The 23715-nt window shown below is 40.3% G+C and overlaps 1 protein-coding gene across 5 annotated transcripts in view; it reads right to left on the reverse strand.

Annotated features, from left to right (window-relative positions):
- Positions 1-23715, reverse strand: part of LOC126985442 (NAD kinase-like) — a 110804-nt gene that overhangs the window by 41405 nt on the left and 45684 nt on the right. Inside the window, exon 1 of one of the 5 annotated variants that reach the window (XM_050840321.1) lies at positions 14284-14708. The exons of 1 other annotated variant lie outside the window; for it this stretch is intronic. Coding sequence is in view for 3 of the 4 variants with exons in the window: in XM_050840317.1 (XP_050696274.1) it covers positions 13972-14144 (173 nt within the window). In the remaining variant the exon portion in view is untranslated. Of the gene's footprint in view, positions 1-5858; positions 6023-13971; positions 14214-14283; positions 14709-23715 lie in introns of those variants that run through there. 3 more of the 5 variants (XM_050840317.1, XM_050840316.1, XM_050840315.1) reach the window with 3 other exon arrangements.

Raw genomic sequence — 23715 nt, forward strand, 5'->3', positions numbered from 1 at the left:
TTCTTCTCTCCATTTCTTTTTTTTCCTCTCCCCCTTTCTCATCTTCCTATTCTCCTTCTCTCTACTTCTCCATCTCATCTCCTTTTCCTCCTTCTCTTCCCCTTTCTTCCTCCCTCTTCCCTCACTCCCCTACTCAGAAATTACCTCCATTCCCTTCTCTTCACCACCTCCTCCCTTCCTACCCTTCCCCCTTCACTACACTACCGTACAATTCCCCTTTTTCATTCCTATCATCTTTCCTTCCCATTCCTTCTTCCTCCCTTTATATTTCCCCCTTGCATTCCCATTATATATTTCCTTCTTATTCCTTCCCCCTCCACTTATGTTTCCCCCTTGCATTCCTATCATCTTTCCTTCTCATTCCTTCTTCCTCCACTTATATTTCTCCATTTTCCTTCTCAAACCATCACCCCTTCTTTCCCTTCCTTCACCCCTTCATTACGTCAGATTTCCTCCTTTCCTTCTTCTAGTCTCTCTCTCATTTTCCTTCTTCTCCCTTCCCTTCCCTTCCCTTCACTACCTCAGATTTCCTCCTTTCCTTCTAGTCTTTCTCTCTCATTTTCCTTCTTTTTTCTCCTTCTCCCTTCCTTTCCTTTCCCTTCATCCCTTCACTACCTCACATATCCCCATCTCCTCCTTCTAGTCTTTCTCTCCCATTTCCCTTCTTTTTCCTCCTTCCCCCTTCCATTCCCTTCACCCTTCACCCCTTACCTTAACTTACGTCTAGTTCCCCCCTCCCCCCTTTCCTTCCTACTTGCCCCCCACCCTTACCCCCCCCCTCTTACCTATCTCCCCCTTCACCCTTCACCCCTTACCTTATCTTGCGTCTATATTCCCCCCTACCTTCCTACCTGCCCCCCTCCCTTACTTCCCCTCCTCTTACCTATCTCCCCCTTCACCCTTCCAACACCTTACCTCTATTACCCCCTCCCCCATCCTTCTTACCTACCCCCCCCCACCCACCACTCCCCCCTTCCCCTCCCTAATTGTCCAGTCACCGTGCAAGGCCGAGCTGTGCAATCACCACCCACTTGACGCCCACTTTTACCACACTCCCGCTGCTGCTGCTGATGATGATGATGATGATGATGATGTTACTACTACTACTACTATTATTCCTGCTCCTCCTCCTCCTCCTCCTACTACTGCCAACTTTACTTTTTACACTACTACTGTTATTGATGCTACTACTACTACTACTACTACTACAAATCATCATCATCATAATACGAATTTTTCTTGTCTATTTTCTTTTCTTTTTTCAGTGAGAGAGAGAGAGAGAGAGAGAGAGAGAGAGAGAGAGAGAGAGAGAAAACAATATAACCTCAACCTCAACCTCCTCCTCCTCCTCCTCAATTGAAGGTCACTGTGTCAATATATCATAACCAAAGACAAAGAGGAAGAAAAAAATAAGAATGCAGCCAACGAAAGAGAAGAGGAAGATGGGGACGGAGGAAAATAAATAAAGATGGAAGGAAATACAAAGTGGAAGAAAGGAATAACAGGAGAAGAAGGAGGAGGAGAAGGAAGAGAAGAAGGAAGCGAAGGAGAGGAAAAAAATAGCAAAGAAGATAAAACTGAGTGAGAAAAAATGATAAAGGGATGAGAGAGAAATAAAAAAGGAAGGAAATAAAGAAAAAGAAAGGAAGAATGAGAAGAAAGAGAAGAAGGAAGCAAGGGAAGAAAAAAAATGTAATAGAAAAAAAGTTAATAATGAGTGTGAGAAAAATAATAAAGGGATGAGATAGAAAAATAAAGAAGGAAGGAAATACAGAGTGGAAGAAAGGAAGAATATGAGAAGAACAAGGAGGAGGAGAAGGAGAAAAAGGGAGGAAAGGAAGAGGAAAAAATAGAAAGGAAGATGAAAATGAGGATGAGAAAAATAAACGGATGAGATAGAAAAATAAAGAAGGAAGGAAATACAGGGTGAAAGAAAGGAAAAATAAGAGAAGAAGGAGAAGGAGGAGAAGGATAAAAAAAGGAAGAAAGGAATAAAGGAAGAGGAAAACAATAGAAAGGAAGATAAAAATGAGGATGAGAAAAACAAAGGGATGAGATAGAAAAATAAAGAAGGAAGGAAATACAGGGTGAAAGAAAGAAAGGAAGGGAGAAGAAGAGAGGGAAGAAGGAAGCAAGGGAGAGGAAAAAGAAACACATAATAGAAAGGAGGAGAATATGAACCAGACAAAAACAAATAAAGAAATGAATGAGATAATGTAAGCAATGTTTACGAATCCACACACACACACACACACACACACACACACACACACACACACACACACAAACACACGCCTTTCCTTCCTTCCTTCCGGACGCTAAGGGAGAGAGGGAGGGAGGGAGAAACGAAGGAGGGAAGGAGGAAGGGAATATTTTTAGAAGACATGATATGAGATTTGATGGGAAGTACAAGGCTAGGTCGAGAGAGAGAGAGAGAGAGAGAGAGAGAGAGAGAGAGAGAGAGAGAGAGAGAGAGAGAGAGAGACAGAGACACACACACACACACACACACACACACACACACACACACACACACACACACATACAGGGCTGTGCATCATTCGTAGCATACACACCTGAGCAAGCAGGTGTGTACTCCACGTATATCATAACTCTCTCTCTCTCTCTCTCTCTCTCTCTCCCGTGGCTATCAAGGTAACTCTCTCTCTCTCTCTCTCTCTCTCTCTCCCGCGGCTTGACGTAAAACTGTAACGACGATAACACACTTGATGAACTTGAGAGAGAGAGAGAGAGAGAGAGAGAGAGAGAGAGAGAGAGAGAGAATGAACGATAAAAATAAATCATAACAGAAGCTTTAATTAACACCTGCATTGGCCTTGGACAGGTGATACAGGTAAACCCAAACCATTTTGGGCAGGTAAGTTCTGGTAAGTTCTGGTTCCGGTGAGTTAGTTCACAAGATACAAGTGGAAAAGGACAGGAAGGAAGCTGATAATGATGATGACAAAGGTAATAAGAGTAATAATAATAATAATAATAATAAATAAATAAATAAAAATAATAATAATAATAATAATAAAAATAATAATAATAATAAGAAGAAGAAGAAGAGGAAGAAGCAGAGGACGGATTACACAACGCTAGATATTACGATTCAATCAAATTAAATACTACAACCTTGGACTCTCTCTCTCTCTCTCTCTCTCTCTCTCTCTCTCTCTCTCCAAGCAGTTTTCTCCTAAATTTACTCTACGCTGCGGCAACCCCAGTTTTTACAAAGGAAGGGGAAGGGAAATGAATGTAGGAAAAGGGGATGGAATGGAAGGAAAGGGACGGGATGAAAAGACAATGGTTAGAAAGGGAAGGGAAGGGAAGAAAAAAGAAGGGAAGGGAAGGGTAGGGATAGTAAGGGAAGATAAAGGGATGGGCAGGGAAGGAAAGGGAAGGAAATGAAAGAAGAAGGAAAAGGAGGATGAAAAGGGAACAAAGGTTAGAAGAAAGGAAGAAGGGAAATGAAGGAGGAGGGAGGAGAAAGGAGGGGAGGGGAAGAGGAAAGGAGGAGGGAGGGGAGGAGGAAAGGAGGGAGGGGAAGGGGGGAAGGGAGGGAAGGGAAGAGGAAAAAGGAGCGGAAAGGAGAAGGGCAGGAAGGGAAGGAAGGGGAGGGGGAAGGAAGAAAGGGAAGGGAAGAGGGGAAAGGGAGGAGGAGGAAAATGAGAGGGGGGAGGGAGAGGAGAAGAGGAGGAGGGAGGGGGAAGGGGAAGGGAAGAAAGGGCGAGGAGGAGGGGAAGGGGAGAATGAGAGGGGGAGAGGGGAGGAGAAAAGAAGGAGGGAGGGAGGAGGAAGGGGGGGAGAGGGAGAAGGGGAGAAGGGGAGGGGAAGGGAAGAAAGGGTGTGGAAGAGGAGGAAGGGGAGAATGAAAGAGGAGGTAGGAGAAAAGCAGGAGGAGGGAGGAAGGGGGAAGGGGAGAGGGGAAAGGGGAGGGGAAGGGAAGAAAGGGTGAGGAAGGAGGGGGGGAGAGGAGGGGGAAGGGGAGAATGAGAGGGGGAGAGGGAGGAGAAAAGGAGGGAGGGAGGATGTGGTAAAGGGTGAAGGGGAGGGGAAGGGAAGAAAGGGTGAGGAAGGGAGGGGGAGGAAGAGGAGGGGAGGAAGAAGGGGGAAGGGGGGAGGAAAATTGGTCAGAGCAAGGCCAGCAGAAAAAAGTATAACAAAGAAGAGTTCTCCAGATGGCAGATAGGATGTGATGCAACGGTAGAATAAATAAATAAATAAATAAATAAATAAATAAATAAGAAGAGAAAATATAAAAAAAAATGCATGAGAAAATAGTGGGGGGACCTAAATGTAAATAAAAATAAACAAGTATAAATATATATAAAAAAATTGCATGAATCTAGTGAGGGTTTTTTTTTTACAGCAATTCAAGGGCGTAAAATAATAATAATAATAATAATAATAATAATAATAATAATAATAATAATAAAAAAGCCCACTACTTACTGCTCCTGAATAGAGTCGAAAGGAGTAAGAGGAGGAGGAGAGGAGAGAGTGCATTACTTGATAAATAAACGTTAGAATATAAGCAAATAAAACAAAACAAAAAAGGATATTTCAACATACAATTAATTACTGAGCGTCAATGTCCGTGCAATATCATCATAGTAAATGTTCTCGCAAAGTTACAAATACAAGCCTATATACAATGTTATGCCATCAGTTAAACAAATCTCTAACACCGTAATGAGGTTAATACGACTGAGATTAAACACTATTAGAACAGCCTATTGAATTCCTGTTACCTCTCTCTGAATATACACGATAAAGATAAAAAAAAAATAATTATACATAGCTTATTCGATCCATTCCTCCTAGTTACCTCTCTATAGAAAACTCAGATAAACACCAAAATACATAATCCTATTCAATCCGTCCCTCCCCATCACTCTTAACATATACATATCAGATTTTTATGGATTTTTCAAGAAGGAACCATTAATTAACAACTCTAACCTATCTATTTCTCTTTCATTGTGATACACATTAATATTTTTTTTTGTGGGAACAGCAAATTGTGATCTTATTTTTCTTCTTTTAATTCATTCTGATCCTCGCTTTCCTTCTTTTTTCATACAAGAGCATAAAAAAGTGAAGAAAACGAGAATGCAGGATGGTTGCAGTAGTCATGGGTACAAGGATGAAGGAAAACGAAGCCGAATGTTACCATAGAAAACATAGCACTGGCTGGCAGACGAATGTAAACTGACGGTGAGCTGAGGAAAATATTTACGTTGGAGATAAATAAAGGTGACTCATTTACCAGCTGAGAGAGAGAGGGAGAGAGAGAGAGAGAGAGAGAGAGAGAGAGAGAGAGAGAGAGAGAGAGAGAGAATGTCATAAGCTTGCCACTTTAGCATGACAAGACCCAATTATTTGATGACTAGCCATTTCCTCCTCCTCCTCCTCCTCTTCTTCCTCCTCTTATTGCTAAAACAACAACCGTCACCTACTTGTAACTTGCCTGACGTGTTATCTCTCTCTCTCTCTCTCTCTCTCTCTCTCTCTCTCCAATAATAATAACAATAATAATACGTAGACGATAATAATAGATAACTGCAAGAAGAAGAAGAAGAAGAAGAAGAAGAAGAAGAAGAAGAAGAAGAAGAAGAAGAAGAAGAAGAAGGAAAAAGATGAAGGAAGAGGAGGAAAGAAGGACACCTTGACACGACCTTGAAATTGTCACGTAAACAAAATCACTGCAGGAGGCGGGAAGAGGAGGAGGAGGAAGACGAGAAGCGGAGGAGGAGGAGGAGGGGGAGGAGGAGGAAGAGGAGGAAACAGGTTGGCACTCTCCCAGGGACTTGGCGCGCACACACACACACACACACACACACACAGTTTACCTTTTCTGTACGGTGTGGTCGCTGGGGGAAGAGGAGGAAGAAGAGGAGCAAAACGAAGAAGACAGAGAAGACGACACTGAAGGAGGAGAAGAGGAGGAGGAAGAGGAAGAGGTGACCCCATATCCTCCTTGCATCCCTGGGACTTTCAGGTGATGAGAGGGGTGATGGGGGAGGGGGTGGTGGTGTCCGTTATTGAGGGGGGGAGGAGCCATTACTGGTACCCCCTTCACCTCCTCCATCAAGTCTTACAAGTCACCCCTTTAAAGTATTTTCCTTGTCTCTAAAATTTGCTAATCCATTTTTTTTTCCTTTTTGATTATAGTTTTCTTTTTCTTTTCTTTTTTTCGTTTTAATGCCTTGTTCCTTATTTTTTATTTATTTATTATTATTCCTCCTCTATTTCAATTCTTATTTGTCCTTTATTCTTTACTGTGAAATAGGTTTAACAATATATTGTTCACAGTCTTTTTTTCCTATTTTGTTTATGACTCACTTAAAAAATGTGTTCTTCAAAGCCTTCATAAGTTCCATAATACACAATTTTAAGCCTTTTTTTTGTGGCAGGTCATTCAAATCTAAATCACAAGCGTTTTCTTTCACTTTTCTGCATTTTAAGTTTGTTTTAGGAGGGAAACACTTTCAAGATTATAATTCTGGACCTTTAAATCACTGTTAACTTTTTTTTTGTCAGTTAAATTTCCTTTGCTTTATATATATTTTTTTCTTTGTTCTCTTTGACCTTTCAGTCTTTCTTTTCTCAGTTCAATCAACGCTTCCTCAGGTATTTCACACTCCTCCACACCTTCGCCAGGTAACACTGTAAAGGTGCACACACATGAACGCCTGTGTGTGTGTCTGTGTGTGTGTGTGTGTGTACCTAAATCACGGTCATGGAGTCAGGAATCTTTACGTACATACATACATACACACCCGTACACATGCATGGCTTCGTCCCCTTAATGTTGATAACTAAATAACATAAACAAAAATCAAATACAATCAATAATAAAACACACGTACAAACACACACACAAAAAAAAAAACACACATACAATATTAATCACACGTGTACACCAATTATAAAGTCCAGTCGTGTGTGTGTGTGTGTGTGTGTGTGTGTGTGTGTGTGTGTGTGTGTGTGTGTGTGTGTGTGTGTGTGTGTGTGTGTGTGTGTGTGCAATAAAAATAACAGTACTAGATAATGAAAATGATGATAAATGGTGTCTGTATTTATGTAGGTTTCTTAAGACGTGTGCAGCTATGTGTGTGTGTGTGTGTGTGTGTGTGTGTGTGTGTGTGTGTGTGTGTCGCGGCGGTACACACAACCAGCTTGGGGAATGTCCGGACACAAACTGAGCTTCCCCGTTCCCCGCCTCTCTCCTCGGACATGCACCTCGCCTGCCCTCCCCTCTCTTTCCCCTCTCCTCGCTTCTACGTTGCTTCCTTTCCTTCATCGCATTTCCTTTGTTTCCTGTCTCGTTTCCTCCTTCATTCCCCTCTATTAATTTCTACGTTGCTTTCTTTCCTTTATCGCATTTCCTTTGTTTTCTTTCATTTCCTCCTTTATTCCCCTCTTTCTTTCTCTTTTGCTTTCTTTCCTATATCGCTTTTCCTATGTTTCCTCTTTCAATTCCTCCTTCATTCCCCTCTTTTCCTTTTCTCTCTTTCCCCTCTCTTCATTTCTACGTTGCTTTCTTTCCTTTATCGCATTTCCTGTTTCCTCTTTATCGTTTCCTCCTTCATTCCCCTCTTTTCCTCCTCTTTCTTTCCCCTCTATCTATTTCTACGTTGCTTTCTTCCTTTGTCTCCTCTTTTTCATTCCCCCTTTCTTTCCCCTCTTTTCGTTTCTCTTGCGTTCTTTACTATATCGCTTTTCCTTTGTTTCTATCTCCTTTATCTTTTTTTTATCTTCTCCCTCATTCCTGTTTCTCTTTTCCTCTCTTCTCTTTTTCCCCTCTCTTCACTTCTCTCTTTCTTTATCATAATAACTTTTCTTTTGTTTCTATCCAATTTCCTCTCTTTCTTACCCTCTCTCTCTCTCTCTCTCTCTTTTCCTTCTATTCTCTCCTTCCCCTCTTTGCTTCTTTCCTTCATCAATGTTCCTTTGTTTCCCTTTTCCTCATTTTCCTTCCTAATTCCTTTCTCCTTTCCTCTTAATTATCTCCATCATTCCTCTTTCACTCACTTTCGTCTTTTTTTACCTTTCTCATTCACCTCTTTTTCACGTACCTATTATTTTATTTTTCCCTTCTCTCTGTTTCTCTCCTTATTCCGTCCTGCACTCTTCTCTCTCTCTCTCTCTCTCTCTCTCTCTCTCTCTCTCTCTCTCTCTCTCTCTCTCTCTCTCTCTCTCTCCATTTTACCTCTTCCATCTTCTCTTATTGTATTATTTATCTTCTGTATTTCCTCATCTTTCTTTGCATCATATATCATTTCTCAATTTTCCGTCGCTTCTCCTCTTTATCATCTCCCTTCAGGCTCTCTCCTCCCTCTTCTCTCTCTTATTTTTCTCTCCCTCCCTCCCTCCTTCCTCTTGCCCTCATTTCCTCCCCTCGTTCTTAACCAAGCTTCTCCCTCCCTTTAAATTGTCTCCTCCTCCTTCTCCTCCTCTTCCTCCTTGTCGTCAGCTGTGTCATCATCACTTTCATCTACGAAACACACACACACACACACACACACACACACACACACACATTGGAAACCCTATACACACACTTAACTTGCATCTCCTTCTCCTCCTCCTCCTCTTCTTCTTCCTCCTCCTCCTCCTCCTTCGGGATAAAAATTCATTGAGGGTAAAAAGACACAGAGAAGAGGAGAAAAAAAACTGCAAACCAACAAGGAGAACAAACAAAAAGTCGATCTCTGTATCCACACACAACTTTCCTTTTCGTTCACATTGACCGAGAAATAAAGATTGACACAGCAATTTCAATAGTAATTTTTTTTCCCTTTTCCCTCCCTGTGGCCTTCAATAGATAGAAAGGTAGATAGACAGATAGATAGATAGAGACGTAGATAGACAGAAAGAAAAAAAAACATACAATGCAAGAAAGATAGACAAAGTGATAGACAGAAAGGTAGATAGATAGACTGAGACAGATAGATAGATGGTAAGGTAAATGAATAAAAGAAAAACAAACAAACAAACAAACAAAGATTAAACACATAAATAAAGTCACGTACAGAGGGAGTGAAAGGAGTGCAGGAGGAGAAGGAGAAGGAGGAGGAGGAGAATACAACATTAGTGTGATATAATGAGGAGCAGAGGTGGAAGAAGAAAGGAAAGAGAGAAAAAAAGAGTATAGAAAAGAAGGAAAGAGAAAATATGAGAAGAGGAAAAGGAGAGAAATAAAGAGGGAAAAGAAAGAAAAAACATGAGGAAATATGAAGGAAAACTAAGAGCAAAGTGCAAAGAGGAGGAAGAGAATAATGGATAACAAGAGGAAGAAGGGGCAAAGAAGAGGAAGAGGATGTGTGATGGAGTATGCAGGAGGGGGAGAGGGAAAGAGGTAGGGGGAAAGGGGGAAGTGGGGGGTTGGGGAGAGGAAGAAGCAGGGAAGCTGATCAATAGAATCCTTCTCCTCCTCCTCCTCCTCTATCTCCTACCCCTCCTCCTCTTCCTCCTCTTCCTCCTATTCTTTTATGCTTCCCATCTTGATAACTTTTTCCTTTCATTTTTTTTTTCTTTTCACTTCTGCTTTTTCACAATTTCAACCTCCTCCTCCTCCTCCTGCCACTACTACTACTACTACTACTACCACTATTTCTACTGCTACTACTACAGCTACTCCTACCTCTATAAATGATGGCGATGATGATGATGATATTTTGAGGAGGTAAAAATTTGCATCATATTCTATTTTAAATTCATGTTCTCCCAAGGCCTCTGTTGTTAGGCGCGCACGCTCACACACACACACACACCACACACACACACACACACACCACACACACAGGAAATTATTGTGTATCACAGATGTTTTTTTTTAAGTTACCTAACACACTCTCTCTCTCTCTCTCTCTCTCTCTCTCTCTCTCTCTCTCTCTCTCTCTCTCTCTTCCTGGGGATCATATGATTACTAATTATTATACATATTAGAAAAATTATGACAGATTAATTTTGATAAAAAAAATGGAACTACGAAAGGCAGAGAGAGAGAGAATCAAACTTCAATAATCATGACAGGGAAATGGTGATGATTTCTTGAGTCCGTTTCACACACACACACACACACACACACACATACACACACACACACACACAGAAGGTTATTTAGTCGCTCCAGGCTATGTGTGTTTGTGTGTGTGTGTCAAATTAATTGGTGACGAGTGACGACACACACACACACACACACACACACACACACACACACACACACACACACACACAGTTGCAAAGATAAATATGATCAAATTGTTTCAGAGGACGATCTTGACTCATTGCCATAGAAACACCATGAGGCAAGAGCACACAGGCCGCAGTACACGCCTCCACAGCCTTTCCCAAACAAAAGGATGTCATTACCAATCATCACTATATCATTAAGCCAGAGGACCGATGCGCAAGGGGTAATTAGTCACTGCTGGTGATTTACAAGATTTCAACATGATTTCCAGTTTGTTACTTTTTTGTTATTGTTTACTTGCATTGACTTAACACACACACACACACACACGGCCCGGTAGCTCAGTGGATAGAGCGTCTGCCTCACAACCAGAAAGACCGGGTTCGATTCCCCGGCCGGGTGAAGATAAGTTGAGTTTATCTTTCACGTGTGTTCACCTAGCAGTGAGTAGGTACGCGACGTAAGGCAAGGAGTTGTGACCTCGTTGTCGCGGTGTGTTGTGTGTGAGTGGTCTCAGTCCTACCCAAAGACCTCTGTGCTCTTCTGTAGGGGAACGGCTGGCTGTCTCGCAGCAGACCAAGAGGTGAATTACACACATACCTCTCCGATAGGTCAGTAGTTAAAGCTCTGTGCTGTCAGGCTTTACGGCGTGGCAGGAGGTTTAAGCTCAGCTCAGGCCGGGCTTTTTTCGCTGACAAGAAGTGGTTACTGTCCCCCTTGAGCAAGGGAGATGGGATATGTGGTGTGTGAAGGAACTGATGAAGGTCCCGGCAGTACACAGAGATCAACTACACTGAACCTTGCTCTAATCGGAGAGGTACCTGTTAGCGATGATGAGTCCAGCTCGTAATCAGGCCGTGGTGAATCTCTCACACACACACACACACACAAAAGCGCGCACACCACATTACACAAGCTTCCCTTCCTTTAGTCTACAAAGAAAACGTAGCAACCATAGAAAACTCGTCTTTTTGTGGCAGACAACTATCCATACCTTGAAAATCAAGTAAAAAAAATAAAATAAAGGAAGGATGGAACACAGTATTACTTTAAGATCTTATAAAATACACGAATATTGAGATAACAACGTGATAATTTTAACGCTTCGTTTTTCCTCTCGCAAATCATTTAAAAATTATAATAAATCAAATTCCCAGTCAAAGAGAAGAGGCTACGGTAGACACCACTCAGATGGACAGACAGACACAGACAGAATGACAGGCAGCGGGCCAGTACTCACGCACACAACTAAGAAGACTCGTAGTTCAGCTCGTCTTACCTGCAACAAAAGAAATACAGAAGTTAGTGCAGCTGTGATGATGGGAAAATGGGTGAAAAAAAAGGTTCGTTGATGGAAAAAATAAACTAAGATGGACAGATAGACAGGGAAACAGAGAGAAAGGGGCAGATAAAACAGGCACATATTAATAGAAAGGAACAAATAAACATGGAAAGATAGATAAAACAGGGATAAACTGATAAAATGGAATAAACAGTAACAAATAGACAGGAATAGCTACAAAAAGAACAGAGACAAACAGAAACAGATAAAAAAGGAGATAAACAGGAACAAAGGAAGGGTACAGATAAAAAGAAACATAGAAGAGGATAAACAAATAATGATATAAAAAAGAGTAGACATGATAAAGATAATAGATAACAAATAACAGAATAAGAGATAATAAAGGATAGATGAACAGTGACAGATAAAAAGAGTTGACAGATATACAGGAAGCATTCATATATCTCAGCTTAAGCAAAGGCAAAAGAAAAAAAGAAACAAAGCGTGGAAGAGACTGAAAAAAAATAAAAACCAAAGGGATAAAGAAGATTTTAAGATAGTGAGAAATGAATATGTGAAAATAAGGAGAGAAGAAGATTTTAAGATAGCGAGAAATGAATATGTGAAAATAAGGAGAGAAGAAGATTTTAAGATACCGAGAAATGAATATGTGAAAATAGGGAGAAGAAGATTTTAAGATAGCGAGAAATGAATATGTAAAAATAAGGATAGAAGAAGATTTTAAGATAGCGAGAAATGAATATGTGAAAATAAGGAGAGAAGAAGATTTTAAGATAGTGAGAAATGAATATGTGAAAATAAGGAGAGAAGAAGATTTTAAGATAGAGAGAAATGAATATGTAAAAATAAGAAGAGAAGAAGATTTTAAGATAGCGAGAAATGAATATGTGAAAATAAGGAGAGAAGAAGATTTTAAAATAGCGAGAAATGAATATGTAAAAATAAGGAAAGAAGAAGATTTTAAGATAGCGAGAAATGAATATGTAAAAATAAGAAGAGAAGATTTTAAGATAGCGAGAAATGAATATGTAAAAATAAGAAGAGAAGATTTTAAGATAGCGAGAAATGAATATGTAAAAATAAGAAGAGAAGATTTTAAGATAGCGAGAAATGAATATGTAAAAATAAGAAGAGAAGAAGATTTTAAGATAGCGAGAAATGAATATGTGAAAATAAGAAGAGAAGAAGATTTTAAGATAGCGAGAAATGAATATGTAAAAATAAGGAAAGAAGAAGATTTAAAGATAGCGAGAAATGAATATGTAAAATTAAGGAGAGAAGAAGAGAAAGGATATGAAAAGGATATTGTCGAAAAGTGCAAGGAAGAACTTAAGGTGACTGCCGGCTCTTTCCATGACTGTTCTCTAATATTCTAGCAGTAATAAATAAGTGATGGAGAGAAGAGAAACAAACAAGCAAGCAGATACATAAGCAGGTCATACTCCAAACCAACATATAAACGTACCATACAAATAAATATGCTTTGTGTGTGGAGTGGTTCCCATTCTCCATCAGTAATGTTATAGATAAGTAATGATAAAAAAATATTATCATCACGAATTTGCACATAAAAAATCTCATGAGCAAAATATAAATAAATAAGACATAAGAAATACTCAACAATGTCTTTTTCCCCATTCCCATATAGAGAGATTGAGTCTTAAGAAACTACAAAGTATATACATCCACATACACTAAGAGAGAAGCTTGTCCAGTAAAAGAAGCAACACTACTATGCATTCATAACGGCACACCTCACTCTTCACCACACCCAGAAGTAAGTAGACTCACAAACAAACATCACAATACAGGAATATGAAAGATGCATCCTCAAGAGAAGTGCAATAATTAAATGCACCCGCTGGAAACCAAAAGAAGCATAGAAATCACAAACACGGAGGGAAAACAACAAAATAATACAGTAGCTTAACTAAAATAATGAATTACTACCATTGCTACTAAAAATAATAATAAAACAATATACTGTCCAAATCCCTTTTGCAAGAGTTAACAAGCATCTACACTCTTTCATCCCTCATGCTGGTAAACTCTGCAACAATCTTCCTTCATCTGTATTTCCTCCTGCCTACGACTTTAACTTTTTCAAGAGGAGAGTATCCAAGACACCTCTCCTCCCGAAATTGACCTATCTTTTGGCCTCTCCTCTTAACTCTCTTTTTTATAGGAGCAGTGATTTGCAGGCTTTTTTTCATTATTATTATTATTTTTTTTTTTTTGCCCCTGAGCTGTTTCCTTCGCTTAAAAAAAAAATTATAGACTCTAAGTATAATTATGATGAGGATAATAAAAACTACTACTACTACTACTACTACTACTACTAGCTACTAAAAATAATCATATGTAATAAAAAATAAAAAGGTGTGATCTCAGTGCCAGCAAAACTAAAACACACTAACATTGTGCAGACTCTACAGGGGCAGCGACACCCCTTCCTACGTACCACAGGATGGGGCACTGGTGGCGGCCATTCTCGGAGGTGGTGGTCTCATCACACACCCCATTCTGCTCCTGCTTGATCTTCATTCGCTCCAGGAACTGCGCTATCTCCTCTGCCCTGTCTGTTGCCTTCTCCATCAGCGGACTGCCGACTACCTCCCCTTGCAGACTAGCCATTGTGGGAGAGCCTTTTCTGATACGTTTTTCTCTTCTGCTTCTCTCGTAGGCTCAGACCGAGGAGCCACACAGCACCTCCACCACCAAGACTCCCAGGAAGGTGAACACACAATCATGAAGTTCTGGGGATCATTCTTACCACACGCTGTTGCTGCTGCTGTTGTTGTTTGTGTGTAGCCATCAGCCGAGTCTGTCCAGGCAGTCAACAAACCCCATAGTAGGTGATGTTGTTTAGGGGTTTCGGTATCGGGTATGTTAGTGGCGGTTACTCTTGTTGCGAGCGAGTCAAGTGATTGTTGTGAAGTGGATGCTAGTCTCCTTTTCTCGCTCCTCTCCCTTTATCGCTGTGCGTGTGGAGATTACAGAGATAACAGATGTTCGGGACAAGTAAGGTCATGGTTGTGTTTCTCTGATGAATGAGTATTGCCGAGGAATAACCTGCAAAACCTCATACTTGCTTTCTTGTTCAATTTTTGTCTATTAATTTGTATATATTCCGTTTCTACAGTTCACGTATTTGCCACAAACTCACACAATGGGTCACTTTATGAATTCCAATTGGTTTCTTTAAATGGGTAAAGGTTATGGTTATCCGTTTGAATGAAAGGTCCACTGAATTTCACCTCCAATCACGTGCACAGAAAGATGGCCTTCACTGCATTATCTTCAGCCTAATCATACATAAACTCATTTCCCTATCTCCTTTATCTTATGGCGTCATACTCAGCTTTGAGAAATCATCCCGACAGCACCAAAAAGAAGAAAAATGATAGATAAAAATAACTCTTAAACAGTTTACATTATTAAATTATGTAATCTCTTTTCTTAATTTTTATCATGGAAAGTCTGTTTACTGATTTCCCTGTGAGGTGATAGAAAGTTAATAAGTTAAAATATATATGAAGAAATTGAAATCTGGAAGTGTTGGGATGGCTTCCTTATTTTCAAAAGATCGATAGTAGATATTTTTATGATGAGAAAAGAAAAACTCTACCCAAGCTTTCCACACTAGATGGCTGGGCTGGGAGTGGTATTGGGCTTGTACTGGGCTCTGCAAGTTGCATACGGTATGTGTTAATATGGACCACGGCAGGGAAGGGCTTTGCTGGGAGGTGTCTGTGGGCTGGGTATGTGTCTGTGTGTTAGTGTATGTGTTAGTAGGGGTTGAGGGTTGGGCTGTACTGGGCTGAGAAGTGGTTGCAGGCTTCCACCGCACTCACCTAACCAACACTACAACCCCTAACAGAGAAACACCAAGGAACTGTTAAGAAAAAAGGCACATCTCTAACACCCAATATTTACCTTAACTTTTCACATAAACACCAGAACAATAAAATGAATATGTATACAGTAAAATGTTAGAAGATGAGGAGGGCAGACACCTATGGGGAGTTACATGTATATATTCAACTATAATCTAGACATGCAAAGGGACTGCCGACTACCTCCCCTTGCAGACTAGCCATTGTGGGAGAGCCTTTTCTGATACATTTTTTTCTTCTGCTTCTCTCGTAGGCTCAGACCGAGGAGCCACAGCACACCTTAGGGTCACTCAAAGGCAGGTGAATATATATTTGTAACCTCCCCTACAGGAAGCTCTGCCATCCTCAACCCTAAATGTTTTAAAATGTTCTGATTGTTCTTTTTTAATGTTCTAGTCTCTCTTACAAGTACCTGTGTGAAAAGTGTAAGGAAAATATTAATAAGATATACCCTGGTTCTTTATAGTTACTCAACAGCTCAACCTCACACACAAACAGACTCTCCACACCTCCCCCTCCACACACACACATCCTCCATGAACACTCCACCCCATCCACCATTGGCAAGGGCAAAGAGGGCCACTCAAAGCCAGTCAACACCCCAATTAATACTGAAACGAGGCATTGTTTCTCTCCACCGACAACCCTGCAACAAACAAGACAAAATGAACCTAACTTGACTACTGCCAATTCTGCTACTGACACGGCCATCACATACACAGCCTAAACAGTCCACCACAGACCCGACACAGCCTCCCAGCTCAGCCCTTCCCTGTCTTGCACCCTACTAACACATACACTTCCACACACATATACACAGCCTACATAAATCCTACACAGCCCAACCCAGCCTGCACCCGCTTCCCAGCCCAGGACAGCCCAACCCTCAACCCTTACTAACACACACACATACCCAGCCCGCAGACGCCTCCCAGCACAGCCCTTCCCTGCCGTGGACCCTATTAACACATACACAACTTGCAGACCCCAGTGCAAGCCCAACACCCCTCCCAGCTCAGCCCTTTCCTACCTCAAGTAACACATACACAGCCCTGCACAAGCCCAACACACCTTCCAGCCTAGTACTTCCCTCCCTGAAGCATCATTAACACAAACACACCTTACAGCACAAGCCCGAAACAGCCTGTAACTGCCCCCCTGCCCAGTCTCAAGCCCTATCAACACACACTAACACCCACACAAGGAGTTTACACAATCTGCACAGCCCAACACACCTTCCAGCCTAGTACTTCCCCTCCCTCAAGCCTCATTAACGCATACACAGCCTACAGCACAAGCCCGAAACTGCCTGTACACGCCCCCCTGCCCCAATCTCAAGCCCCATTAAGGTATTATTCTAGTGTTTGCACATACACAGCCTACAAAGAGCTTACACACAGTCTCCACAGCCCAGCACAAGCCCGAACACAGCCCGCAGCCGCCTCCCAGCCCAGAAAACCCAGCCCTTGCCCTTCCCTGCCTCGGGCCTTGTTAACAGTTACAGGGGCGGGACGGAGCGGGCACCTACATAACCGGGGAAATACACGCTGTACGACACTCTGCAGGGGCTATAGTGAGGTTCTAATTGTTCTTTCGTTATACATGGATGTTTTCGTACGCGTCACGGTATAGCGAAGGGCGGGACAAGGCGGAGATAGCGAAAAGAAGAGAGACACTCCGGCACACGTATGGTCAAGACTCCACCGCGACGACATGGCACATCTTACCCCCTGGCTGTCTCCCTCCTAGATACTGCTATTTCACCGTTATTTCCCCTGTTTCTAACCTTATTAACCCCCATTTACCGCCCATCATATATAACACACAATCCTTTTTTACGAGAAATGGGTATGGCGCCTTTTAGTTCCCTGTCTCCTTCCTATATGCCGTTATGTCACTCTTATTTATCTTGTTTCTAATTTTTTTTACACCTTTTTAGCACCCATGACATAATGGAGAATAGTCCTTTATACGAGAAATGAATATGACACCTCTTAGTTCCTGTTTCCCTCCTAGATGCTGCTATATTTCACCCTTATTCCTCTTATTTCTCCCTTATTTCTAACTCCATTCACCCATATTTACCATCCACGATATAGAGAAATGGGTATGGCACATATCTAATTAAGCACCTATATAGTCTCCTTCCTATATGCTGTTATTTCACCCTTATTTCCCTTATTTATAATTCTATTCACCCCTATAGTTCACCATCCATGATTAAAAACAATAGTCCTTGAAACGAGAAATGGGTATGACACATCTTATAATTAGTTCTTCCTTTCCTAGATGCTGTTATTTTACCCTTATTTCCATTCATTCTCCCTTATTTATAGCTCTATTCACCCCTATTTAAACACCCATCATACATAACACAACAACGAAGAAGGGAGAAACATATGCCATCAAGACGTACCCCAAGGCAATACATATGTGATTTGCAATAATACGAGAAATAATTATAAGTATGTGTACAGTATACCCATATCACTTATTTCACACGTATTATCCTCCAAACAAAGCCACCTCCACCTTTATTTATCCACATTTACCTTCCATTAAATAAAACTATATAAGTCATATCATAAGAGAAATTATAGAATGACAAGTTAAAATTTCGTTTTGTTTCCTTCCTAGATGTTGTTATTTCACCCTTTCCCTTATAACAAACCCATTTCCACCTTTATTTACCCACATTTCCTATCCATTACATAAAAATAATTAGAATGAGGAGTGAGGAGTAAATTTTTCCTTCCTGTCGTACATAAGGTTCATACATTTTACATAACACGCGGTTTTAAGGGATGCATTACTAAGGGGGTTATTTTTAGTGTATTTCAGCTTCCATTCGTGACGTGGCACCGTACAGTCGAGTTACGTAATACTCGGAAATTCGCAAGATAACACAAAAACCGTTCCTGGCATGAGACGGTCCGAGGGTCATTGTTTTGGCGTATATCAGCTGGGGGATGAAACAGCTGACGAACGGAAGGCGAACACACTCTCTCTCTCTCTCTCTCTCTCTCTCATCGTAGCTTCCCTTAACAATACAACAATGATATAACAATGCCTATCTCTCTCTCTCTCTCTCTCTCTCTCTCTCTCTCTCTCTAACAATACAACAATGATATAACAATGCCTATCTCTCTCTCTCTCTCTCTCTCTCTGATTGTGTGTGTGTGTGTATGTGTGTGTGATTACCGGACATGTTGATAGGTATTCTAAGAGACACCTCACGACACGTAAAGAGATGAAGACCGACATAACTCCATTTTTTTGCTCATCTCTTTTTTATATGCAAGGCAGCGAACCGAACGTGACCGGAAGTGTATTTTCCGCTCTCTCTCTCTCTCTCTCTCTCTCTCTCTCTCTCTCTCTCTCAAACAAGCAGAAAATATGTGTGAACGAATTTATTATGAATGAGTGAAGAACGTAAATTGATATAGATAGAAACATAGATAAATAGATAGATAAATAGACAGACAGACAGAGGGATAGAAATACAGACAGACAGACGGACACTTGAACACAAACACACAAACAAACAAACAAACCAAGACTTCCTGACTAAACACCTGACACGATTAGAAAAAAACAAAACAAGTAAAAACACAAAATAATAAATAAATAGATAAACAAATAAACACAAGCAAACACAAACACACATACAAACAAACAGATGACGTAATTATTTTTCACTCAAGGAAAGAAAGACATTTATCACTAACCTCAAATTAGTTATAAGGATGTAAAATAAACACAAGCAACACAAACACACATACGAACAAACATATGTCGTAATTATTTTTCACTGAAGGAAAGAAAGGCATTAAACAGGAGCCTCAAATAATTCATACGGATGTGACATAACGCCCCCAGGATAAGAATAATAAATAACATCCTGTGCCGGAAATGATAATTATAAAACGCTTGGAACGAAGAATTATTGTACTGGAGAAAGAAGGACGTGATGAATGAACGTAATAATGAAAATAAATAAAAAAAAACATTAGAATACGAGCGCTACTACTTGGCTACTGTTTGTGTTTTCTTTTTACTTTTCTTTTTGTTTTCCTTTCTCAATTTTCTTTTATTAACTTTTTCTTTTCTATTTTCTTTTATTTTCTCTCTCATTCGTCTCTTTTTGGTTTTCTCTTTTCATTTTTTTCCTTTCCTGTTTTCTTTTTTTCTATCTCCATTTTTCATTTCATTTTGGTTTTCCCTTTTCATTTATTTCTTATCTTTTCATATTTTCTTCTTTTTCTATCTCCATTTTTCATTTCAATTTTGGTTTCCTCATTTTCATTTTCATTCTTCTCTAATTCATTTGCATTTTCTATATTTCTTTTCTTCTTTTTCTAACTCCTTTTCTTCTTATTTACGCTTTATGTATATTTAGTTGAAAGTCGTGCAGTGGAAAAGTTAAAGAAAGGGAGAAGGGAAAGGAAAGAGAAAGTTGGAAAGGTGAGAAACGGGGGAGAGAAAATAGAGAAAATAAAAATAATAAACAGAGAGAGAAAATGAAGAGAGAGAAAATAAAGAGAGAGGAAATAAAGAGAAAAGAGAGAGAAAATAAAAAAGAGAAAATAAAGAGAAAATAAAAAGAAAATAAAGAGAATAAAGAGACAAAAAATAAAGAGAGAGAAAATAAAGAAAGAGAAAATAAAGAGAAAATAAAAATAAAATAAAGAGAGTAAAGAGAGAGAAAATAAAGGGAGAGAAAATAAAAAAAGATAAAATAAAGAGAAAATAAGGAGATAAAAAAATAAAGAAAGATAAAATAAAATAGAGAAAAAAAATATAAAAAAAATAAAAAAAGAGAAAATAAAAAGAAGGTAAGAAAGTGAGGAGAGAAAATAAAAAGAAAGGGATCGAAGGAAAGGAAGTGAAGTGAATAAGAAGGAAAGATTAGAGAGAGAGAGAGAGAGAGAGAGAGAGAGAGAGAGAGAGAGAGAGAGAGAGAGAAGAAAAGGGTGAAAGGGGGTGGAAATGGGTTGCCTTACTCACGTCTTAGAAAGCTGTGTGTGTGTGTGTGTGTGTGTGTGTGTGTGTGTGTGTGTGTGTGTGTGTGTGTGTGTGTGTGTGTGTGTGTGTGTGTGTGTGTGTGTATGCAAGTCTGTGTACACCTGTGGTCTTACCTATGTGTGTGTGTGTGTGTGTGTGTGTGTGTGTGTGTGTGTGTGTGTGTGTGTGTGTGTGTGTGTGTGTACGTATGCAAGTCTGTGTACACCTGTGGTCTTACCTATGTATGTGTGTGTGTGTTTGTGTGTGTGTGTGTACGTATGCAAGTCTGTGTACACCTGTGGTCTTACGTGTGTGTGTGTGTGTGTGTGTGTGTGTGTGTGTGTGTGTGTGTGTGTGTGTACGTATGCAAGTCTGTGTACACCTGTGGTCTTACCTATGTGTGTGTGTGTGTGTGTGTGTGTGTGTGTGTGTGTGTGTGTGTGTGTGTGTGTGTGTGTGTGTGTGTGTGTGTGTGTGTACTTTAGGCTCTCAGATTACTGTGATTATTTTAATGGCTACGGAGTTGGTCCCTACTTTCCTCCATTTTCCTTCCCTCCTTCCCTCCGTTCCCTCCCTCCTTCCCTCCATCTCTCCCTTCTTTTACCTAAGCTCCTCCTCCTGTCTTTTTTTCTATGCATCGGACAAAATTCTCTCTCTCTCTCTCTCTCTCTCTCTCTCTCTCTCTCTCTCTTCCCCTTTCCACAGTTTTCTTTTCTCTCTCCTTAAGTTTCTTCCCCTCCTCTGTAATCTCCCTTCCCCTTCATTCCTTCTTTCGTCCTTCCTCCCTCCTCCCTTTCTCCTCTTCTTTCCTCATTCCTCCCCTTCTTTCCCCTTGCATTACCACGTTCTGACCTAATTCCCCCTATATTATTAAAGGGAAAGGGGAAGGGGAGATGAAGGGGAAGGGAAGGGAAAGGAGAAGGAAGAACAGGAGGAGGAGGAGGAGGAGGAGGAAGAGGAGGTGGTAGAGGAGAAAAAATTATGTAGTGGAAAGAAGGAAAGGAAGAGAGGAGAAGAGGAGAGGAGAAGGAAAGAGAACCAAAAAGGAGGAGGAAGAGGAGGAGGAGGAGGAGAAAGAGGAGGTGGTAGAGGAGAAAAAATTATGTAGTGGAAAGAAGGAAAGGAAGAGAGGAGAAGAGGAGAGGAGAAGGAAAGGGAACCAAAAAGGAGGAAGAGGAGGAGGAGGAGGAGGAGGCGGAAGAAGAGGAGGTCATATTACTCTGTCTGTCTGCGTAAGTTTGTTTGTTTGTCTGTGTCATTTGTATTTCTGTGTTTTAATTTTCTTCCATCAGTTTTAAGAGTGTGTGTGTATGTGTGTGTGTGTGTGTGTGTGTGTGTGTGTGTGTGTGTGTGTGGAACATTTAAAAGTTAAGTGCGTTTTTTCCTTGATTTCACTTCTAGAGCTACATGCTGCAACCTCTCTCTCTCTCTCTCTCTCTCTCTCTCTCTCTCTCTCTCTCTCTCTCTCTCTCTCTCTCATCACCCATATTAATAGATCAACCTGTCTCTTTCTTCCTACCTGTCCACGTGGCCTCATTAGTCGCTCACAAAAGGTCAGAATCACAAGCTCACCTGCCCCGTAATTTCCCCCAATAACAAGCATCGTAAAGCCAGGTGAACGGCAGGTAGATGAACATTGATTGCTACTTGAATCGATGTGGATGGGATTGGATTATACACAGCAGGGGAATAAAGTATAAAGTTGGGAAACGTCTGTGTGTGTGTGTGTGTGTGTGTGTGTGTGTGTGTGTGTGTGTGTGTGTGTGGTGAGAGAGAGAGAGAGAGAGAGAGAGAGAGAGAGAGAGAGAGAGAGAGAGAGAGAGAGAGAGAGAGAGAGAGAGAGAGAGAGAGAAGAATCACTCCATCCAAACCCTCTATTCTGATGCCCAGGATTGAATAAAGGGATCGAAAGTATAGAGTCTTGAACCCCAAGTGACAGGATCGAGTATTATTTATAGACGACTGAATCCTTTTATCTGGTCTTGTGATTTCCTTTGTATATATTTATTTCTCCTTTTTCTTCCTTTTTTTTTTGTCTGTTTGTCTTATTGTAGTTTTCTTTATTTTTTTCTTCTTCTTTTGATGTATTTTATTGCTTGTTGTATTTGTGTTTTTTCTATTTTTTTTTTTTATTTACTTTCTTTTACCTCGTTTTCATTCGTCTTCTCTTCTGCTTTTTTTTTTTTTTTTTTTTTTTTTTTTTTTTGGTAGCGAGTTTTAAAAGTGGTTGATATTGTTTTTGTGCTCTCTCTCTCTCTCTCTCTCTCTCTCTCTCTCTCTCTCTCTCTCTCGTTCCTCTCTCTTTTTCTTCTTTTCCCATTCATTGTTTTCATTTTTCTTCTCTTCTTTTCTTCCTTTTTCTCCTTTGGTCTTTCTTCCTCTCTTTCTTCTTTTCCTTTCATTATTTTTCACTTCCTCCTTTTTTATTTTTTTCCTTCATTCATTTATCTTCAATTTCTCTTTTATTTTTCTTCTTTTCCTAATTATCTTTTCTTTTTTCTTATAATATTTCTCATTTCTTCTTACTTCTTAATCAAATCTCTCTCTCTCTCTCTCTCTCTCTCTCTCTCTCTCTCCCTCACCACGTTTTCTCACAGGAAGGAAAGCGAAGGGGAAACTGAAACAACTTGAAGGAAAGAAAGAAAAAGAGAAAATTGGGGAGCCTAAATTACTTGATAAAAAAAACACCTTTGCCCTCGATAAAAAGAAGACAGTGAGGTGATGAAGGGAAGGAAGGTGAGGGGGGAAAGTGAAGGGGTGATGGGAAGGGAAGGGAAGATGGGGAAAGAAATAATGGTATGAGAGAATTCTAATGTTTTTGTTTTGTTTTGTTTTTGTTTTTTGGTCTGGAAATGTTGTAAAGAAGAAGGAGGAGGAGGAGGAGGAGGAGGAGATGGAGGAGAAGAAAAAGAAGAACAAGAACAAGAACAAGAAGAAGACAATAGAAGACAACAAAGGAATAAACAATAATTAAAGTGATAAGATAAATAGTGAAATAATAAGAGGAGGAGGAGGAGGAAGAAGAAGACGATGAAGAAGAAGAAGAAGAAGAAGAAGAAGAAGAAGAAGATGATGATGATGATGATGATGATGATGAAGAAGAAGAAGAAGAAGAAGAAGAAGAAGAAGAAGAAGAAGAAGAAGAAGAAGAAGAAGAAGAAACACAAAATAGCAACACACGAGTTCATGAGAAAGAAAATTAAATGAAATAATTGACAAGAGAAACCACGTGAGTGTGTGTGTGTGTGTGTGTGTGTGTGTGTGTAGAGGTAAGTGCCAATCTCTCTCTCTCTCTCTCTCTCTCT

The sequence above is a fragment of the Eriocheir sinensis genome, chromosome 59, assembly GCF_024679095.1.
Source record: "Eriocheir sinensis breed Jianghai 21 chromosome 59, ASM2467909v1, whole genome shotgun sequence".
In the NCBI taxonomy this organism is placed as follows: domain Eukaryota; kingdom Metazoa; phylum Arthropoda; class Malacostraca; order Decapoda; family Varunidae; genus Eriocheir; species Eriocheir sinensis.